Here is a 7472-nt window from a genome sequence, read left to right on the forward strand (position 1 = left end):
AGCATGCAAAGAGAATATTATCATGAGCATTACCAAATTAACCCGAGAGCCGGGCCACAAGTTGTAAGAAGTTGCTGTTTTTATTTGTTCTTTTTACAGCGTGTGTTTGGAAAAGAAAATGACTTCCTTTGGATCTTGGACGGCTTGCAATTTTTTGGGACACTTTATTCTGTAGAAAGAAATATTAAAAGATGATTCATTAATTGACACATTAATTGATATTGAAATTAGCTGCAGTAATGTGAATAAAACACAAACTAATTTGGGAACAATAATGTTAATAATTAACTTTACTCAGAGCATTTTCCTAAGTGCCTCGGATGGTTAAACCAAGGATTAAATCATGAAGGCAAATAAAATAAAGCAATTCAAAATAAAATGCCCAGCAATAATATATTAGACATATAAGACATGCAAAGAAGTGTAATAGAAAGCACATGTGTACATATTTGATGTGTTGCTGAGTGTTAATAAAGGTGTAGATTTTCAATATAAAAGAAAATGTTTCAGACATCAATATTCCTTTTAGACTCTATTTTCCAACAGTATTATCTCCTCATTCACTCTCTATGTCAATGTATTTATTCACACTAATTAATACTTATTTTCGTGCTAATATTAGTTTATTTCCCCCCTGCTTCAAGCTCGCACCTTTAGCTCGAGCTAAACTTCCGTTTTAGATTTTCCAAAATTAAAGTCCTCGAGAAAAATTACAGATTTTTCTATAATTGTTAGAGGCAGAGACTCATTCATTCACAAAAGCACGGTAACTCTGTCCAATAACCACATTATAAGAAGATATACGTGTTTATTAATGTAGTCAACTGTCACAACTCTACCTGTATTATATAAAAAGATAATGAATGACAATATATATATATATATATATATATATATACTTATATCTGATTAAAAGCACATTATAATGTGTTAAAAGGCAAGGCAAGTTTATTTATAGAGCACAATTCGTACACAAGGCAATTCAAAGTGCTTTACAGCTACATCAAATTACAAAAAGACAAATAAAATCATTCCATAAAGAGAGTGCATATAAAATACTTTCAGTTGTCAAATAGAACCGTTTTCAGCCTGGATTTAAACATTGTCAGAGTTGAGGCCTGTCTCACATATTCTGGAAGACTGTTCCAGATTTTAGCATAAAAGTGAAAAGCAGCCTCACCGTGTTTAGTCCTGACTCTGGACCAGCAGGAGACCACTCCCTGAGCTTCTCAGAGCCCGAGATGGTTCATATGGCTCTAACATGTCACACATGTACGTTGGTGCTAGACCATGAAGAGATTTATACACAAGCAGAGCTGTTTTAAAGTCTATTCTCTGAGCAACTAAAACACATTCAATACATGTTTATGTACTGCTTATAATTTCTATGAAATAATAATTGTCATATTGTTCATTTATTCTTCCACCAAACCAGTTGCACAGTGTAAAAAGTCATTTGTAATTTTTGTCAATTTTTTTCCTTTATTCAACCTCAGTGACCTTCATGTGTTTTAGCTGTTTTTTTGCCCAAATCTCTCAAACTTTCACCTTTTTTTTGGAGCATTTTTTTTTTTTCTGCATCGTCTCTTTGGAGCGTCGTCAGCTCCCTTAATCCCAAACTGAGGGCATCCAAACCCACTTATATCCATTAAAATTTCCCAGGGCCAAGTGAGGCAGTGACTGATGACTGACAGCATATTATTATGTGGTCAGACTGTGAGAGATTATGTATGTAGGTCACCAAATTGTTGGCCTACGGCAGTTTTTCATAAATGGAGACCAAATTACTTATTTTTTGTAGATTTTTGCCCCTTTTTAGATCCAATATTTGTATATAGGCATAATCATACAGTACAAACTGACTTAGAGGCTGAGAAGGGCCCTGCTGCCACCAGGGGCCCCCAAACCACTGGTGTCATTTAAATATTTATCCAGTAGGTTTTGAATCAGAAACATAAAAAGGATAAATATATTTTTGATAACCTCTGTCTGATCAGTTAGTCACACATGTTGTCAATAACTAACAAATATTCAAACTATGCAAGATATGTCAAATAACTGCTAGGTTGATTTTTCAGAACAAGCACTTAAATAACTTAAAATAAACAGCTTGAAGCCTTTAATGTTGTTTAAAGTTACAAGAATCAAACCTTTATCTGAATAACACTTATATACTCTGCCTCTTCAGTGCTCCTCTTTGTACTTATATACAATACAAATACAGATAACTTCACCTATTTCATTTGTTATGAATTATATTAAAAAACTACCACCGGCCAGAGTAACTTCGCTCCGATGTCTCTGCTCAGCGAGATCTAGTTATGAGAGTCAAAAGTGTCCTTTTTACAATAATCTCTCTGCCTGTTCTCTTGTCGTCTTAACCCACGTCGTCGTAGTCCTCGTCGCCCTCGTTTTCGTCTTCACCTCCAATGTCGTCGTAGTCCTCCTCCTCGAAGGAGTTGTCCGCCACTGGATCTGCATCCTGGTACCGTGGAGGAAGAGGAAGAGGCTCGTCCTCATCCTCTACCATCACATAGTCAGACTGCTTGTCCTGCTCGTAGTCGGGGACGTCCTGGACGTAGTCGGGGATGCTCTGTTCGTAGTCAGGGACGTCCTGGACGTAGTCGGGGATGCTCTGTTCGTAGTCAGGGACGTCCTGGACGTAGTCGGGGATGCTCTGTTCGTAGTCAGGGACGTCCTGGACGTAGTTGGGGATGCTCTGTTTGTAGTCAGAAAAGTTCTGCACGTACTCCTCAGCCAGGTTCTCATAGCTTTGGGCCTCTGAAACAACACATTTCGTATTAAGGCAGAGATTATTATTACTACATTTAATATACAGTGTAACAGTTTGATTGCAGCAATAATATAAAGTGTAACAGCGGTTTGATTGTTTTTTTGTACGTCCATACGTAGAAACCAGCAGCCCGAATCAACTATAAACATATATTTGAAGCTATATACCATCGAAATATACTTAAATACTTCATATATGGCAGAACTATTTCACACATCCCTTGGACTTAGTGGTTTGACACAAGTGATGGAAGAAGTACTCAAAACCTTACTTAAAGCTTTTATTTTTACTGTTATCAGTGGTCAAATGTCTTGTATTGTGTATTGAGTCTCGCCTGCTGTGAGAAACTGATGCCGAGGAGGTAAAGGTGGGGTCTCGGCTTCAAAGGTTCTCTCCTGGTATGGGTTGCTCCTGAGAAATCAAGAAGAAATGTTTTATGTTTTGCATTTCAGTTCGTACAATCTGACCTATAGGACACATTTAGGGAAATAAGTTGATTCACTTTCTTGACCAAGAGTTACATAAGAAGATTGATACCATTCAAATATGTGTTCTTTAAATATGAAGCTACAAACTTAGAGTTACGGGATTCCAACGGGTTATTCCTGAAGGGCTGAGGTTCTGTCCAGAATAACTCTTTTTTGGAAGAAAGAGTTCTTCAAAGGACGTGGGAGTTAAATAAAAGGATTTGCGGTAGAAAGCCGTAGAATATAAAACCACCCAGGTGGGCTCTTGGTGGCACCCTGAAAAGGAGCAAAGGGTCTAGATAGAACCTCTGAAAACGGTTCAGGTTGGAACCATTAGCCGATAGAAGGGTTCTCTGAAGAACGTATCATTGAAGGGCCTGTGTGGAATCTTTCACAGATAGTTGTAGGTACAACCCTTTATGTTGGGTTTCAAGGTAGAACCCGCTGTAAGGGTTCCAGGTGGGGTTCTCATATGAGGCCAATTTCCAGTTAACTAAGCTAAAACCCGACAATTTGACAGATAAATATATACGTTAAGTATCAATCTTCTCATCTGGCAAACAAAGAGAATAAGTGCATCTCCTTAAATGTGAAACGTTTCCTCTGTACAGAACATTTAGGTTCAACATGAAATGTAAGAAAGATCCAGTCGAGTGAATATTCATACTTGGCAGTGAAGTCGGAAGACGTTCTGGGAAACTGTGTGATTCTGTGTTTTCCTTTGGAAAAACAAAAATGAGAGTGCAGTTAAATTTAATAAGCGACATAGGAAAAAGAAAAGTCTGAAATAAAATGTTGAAAGGTTGGTCAAATCTTTGAGCATTATAAAAACCAGAGCGTTATTATTTTTGGGGGAATGCAGGATTATGTTGTCAATCCAACCGGACTTGTTATTATAAAGGTTCTTTATTTGCTTCCGGCTGTAAGACATAACCATTTGAAAACTTAAAAATAAACATGTGCCCATTAAATCGTGTTTGTATCTAGATTTATACACAAACAGTAATCACGTTTTCATAATCCTCTTTAGTATCCATATGTGCTTTTATTTGTTATACTTTATTTCCTTTAAATCGTCTGTGTTGATGCACAACCTAAACCATCACTGAGCCCTTCTCTCCGCCGCTGCAGCCCAGTTTCCCTCGGGGATCATTAAAGTTTCATCTGAGCTAATCAAATCCAGAAGGCACCACTAATAATAGCAATTCATACAATTATAATAGTTTTTCTTTGGCTTTTCAGCAAACCCCTCTGAGTAATGCTTTTCATTCTCATGATGCCAGTGTGTTTCTCTTCCTGTTCTGGCTTTTCATTTGTGGTAATACAGTATATAGTTTTTTTTCAGGGAACTAAAAAAAAAACAGGTAGTTAAATGATGTTGAAAATGAAACTTGCAACTTCTGTTCACTTCTTTGTACTGTACATTCAACATGTACTTGAAACTCAGAATGAACATAAAGGCCTAATATTCAGATTGAAAAGCGGCTGATGGATGGAGCCTTCTTCTTTAATTGTTTGTCTAGTTTGATTCAACCTGTAACCTGTGTAAAATGAAAATAAAATGATTGAAAGAAAGGGAAATTACATTTACTCAAGTATTTTCAATGTATGCTACTTCATGCTCATACAACTCAGAGGGAAATATTGACTTTTTACTTTACATTTTTTTCACAACAATAGTTACATTATATATTAGGATTTCATATCCAACATTTATAAAGAAATTAAACTATCGCAAAAATACTTTAAATGAGTTCCACTTCGACCAACTACGACAGTAAATTGCTCAATCCAAAGTAATAGAACAGCAGAACGGACATGGAGCCGTCTACTCATATGATAGTGCAAAAGAAAATGGTGATTGTTGTGAAATGTTATGGTGAAACATTGGATGATATGCAGGCTTCTATATCTGTATGGTAAAGTGTGCACAATATAGTGTACATAAAAATGTGGGCCGCTCTGAAACTTTTTAAAGCTGATAATATAAACATGTACTTTTTCAATGCAGGGCCTTGACTTAAAATGTGACATTTTTTTATATTACAGTATTGCCACTTTTAAGTAAAGGATCGGAGTATTTCTTCCACCAGCTATACGGGCTTATGGCACCTTGTCACTTGTGTTTCACTTCCCACCAACATATGCCACTGAAGATTATGATATGCTGCTGGTATGTGCAGTTTATTAACAGCTTATCACTCTTATACTGGAAAATAGCCACTTATTGTGGGCAGCTGTCAGTGATAAACGCTTGTAGCTGAGTCGCCGGAGCCACGTAGACAAAGAGTTTAAATACTATCAATTTACTGTTAGTTCTGTTTTTCATGTTATATTGTTATAACAATATGTTATATTGCCCATTTGATACATCATGTGTTGTGCTCCTGCCTATTTTCTATACTTCTACTGTTGATGTTGAATGTTTGTGATAGACTGAAGGGCGAAAGGGTTTCCTTTATGTGTTTAGAAAATTCTCCTACTTCTTAATCTAAATAAACTCTTTAAAATAACCTCTTGGATGAGCTGGTAAATACATCGTGACAAAGCTGAAAACAGGCTGTTTTTCTTTTTTATACGTGGTTCTCACAGGACAGAGATGCTACAAACACATGATGATCTTATAGAATATGATACATTAATGTATTAAACCAGCCAACAGGATATAAAGGAGTTCAAATGCAACATACACATTAATGCAGCAAGGGGGAACCATTTAATACTTTTACTTTGCATACTTAAAGTAAACTTTGCTGATAATACTTACAGTATTTTACACCACAGTGTGGTGTTAGTACTTTAATGTGTCTGAACACTTCTTCCACCACTGTTAAATTCATGCTGGAGCATTTTTTTTGTCTCTATAAAGTTAAATCAGATAAATACCATGTAGGCAAATGGTGTGATTTTATGAATACTGAGGTCACTATTCAAAATTTCCCACAAAAAACTTTTCACATTATATTTTAAATTAAAAATGTTCTGTACATTCTATTTGCCTGTGATGGTCTTACTATACTTTCAAAGAAAAACTGACCCTGCTGAGGTGGGAAAACATGAATCAAAGATTCATTAAATAACATTTAAACCCCTTTGCCAGATTATCATGGTGGATCAGTAGCAGTTATTTCAGAATAAAAGAAAAAGAAATGTGTCATAACAGGAAAAAGAAGCAAACATTGTTGACGTGTGTGAGAAGAGGTTCCACCTACCTGCTCTTGATATGCACTTGTTGATGAAGATGAAGATGAGGCTGATCACAATCCAGGCAAAAATAGTAACAATTATCACCCATAACCAGAGGAAATTGCGCAAAAGATCCATGGGCGCTCTGTTCGACACAACAAAAGGAGATTAAAGCGTAAAAGAAAATCAGGTTAAAGCTGCAAGAAAACTAATTCTTCACTACAAGGAGACATCTGACTTGTTGCTTTTCAGTACACAGAACTGAGGATCGGAAAGAAGACCATGCACCACTTCCCGTTTTGTGCGTTGACTAAGTGTCAAGGTTATTTTTGGGTGTTTATGTTAGCACTCTCTAGGGGCTTTTTTTCTTCTAAAGAAGTCAAAAAAATGCGAACAAAAGCATTTGTTCGGCTGAGGCATCCGTGACTGTACTTGACATGACCTCACATAATAATGCTAAAAATATGTATTTGTGTCCTCTTATCGACATGAACAGAATTAAATAAACGTTATTTTTTTGGGGTTTATCTTCACGCCGCCATATGCTCTGACAACAGCTTCCTGACAACTTCCAGCAAAGTCTCACAAATACCACTGCTTCAAAAAGAAGTCTCGCTGGATATTGTGATATTCAAGCACACATGGATGCACATAAAAGTGTCATCTTGAATAACAACACAACTCAATTTATTCAGAATTAATTTGGCAAAGGACCTGGGTTTTAGGGTTCATTCAAGTCCAACATGTTATTTCATTGTTCAACTTCTTCTTTCCAAATACTCAGAATGTTTACTCACCTTTTAGTGAACAGCGGATGTCTGTTAAAGTGGTTTGAAACTTCACAGTAAATAAAAGCAGATGACGAGATATGACATTGTGTAATCATGTGTTGTATTTGCGTGGCCGTTTTTTTTTTTTTTTTTTACGTTTTCTTAGTTCAAGGCTGAGACTGAACTATCCCCTCCCCACCCTCTGCCATGCTTCAGTGACCCCAGCATATATATGTGTGTGTGTGTGTGTGCGTG

At 36.5% G+C, this 7472-nt stretch overlaps 1 protein-coding gene across 2 annotated transcripts; it reads right to left on the minus strand.

Moving 5' to 3' along the window:
• Positions 1-1549: 1549 nt before the first annotated feature.
• Positions 1550-7378, minus strand: LOC117742935. 2 transcript variants are annotated; one of them, XM_034550606.1, is made up of 5 exons: positions 7245-7377; positions 6474-6592; positions 3929-3980; positions 3129-3205; positions 1550-2781 (listed from the first exon to the last, which is right to left on the minus strand). In XM_034550606.1, the coding sequence occupies exons 1-5, from the start codon at positions 7331-7333 to the stop codon at positions 2378-2380; spliced, it is 741 nt and encodes a 246-aa protein (XP_034406497.1). In that variant the 5' UTR covers positions 7334-7377; the 3' UTR covers positions 1550-2377. The 2 variants fall into 2 exon arrangements, with proteins under 2 accessions (XP_034406497.1, XP_034406498.1); XM_034550607.1 differs by lacking the exons at positions 3129-3205; positions 3929-3980 and having other exon boundaries at positions 7245-7378.
• Positions 7379-7472: the final 94 nt, after the last annotated feature.

The sequence above is a fragment of the Cyclopterus lumpus genome, chromosome 14, assembly GCF_009769545.1.
Source record: "Cyclopterus lumpus isolate fCycLum1 chromosome 14, fCycLum1.pri, whole genome shotgun sequence".
In the NCBI taxonomy this organism is placed as follows: domain Eukaryota; kingdom Metazoa; phylum Chordata; class Actinopteri; order Perciformes; family Cyclopteridae; genus Cyclopterus; species Cyclopterus lumpus.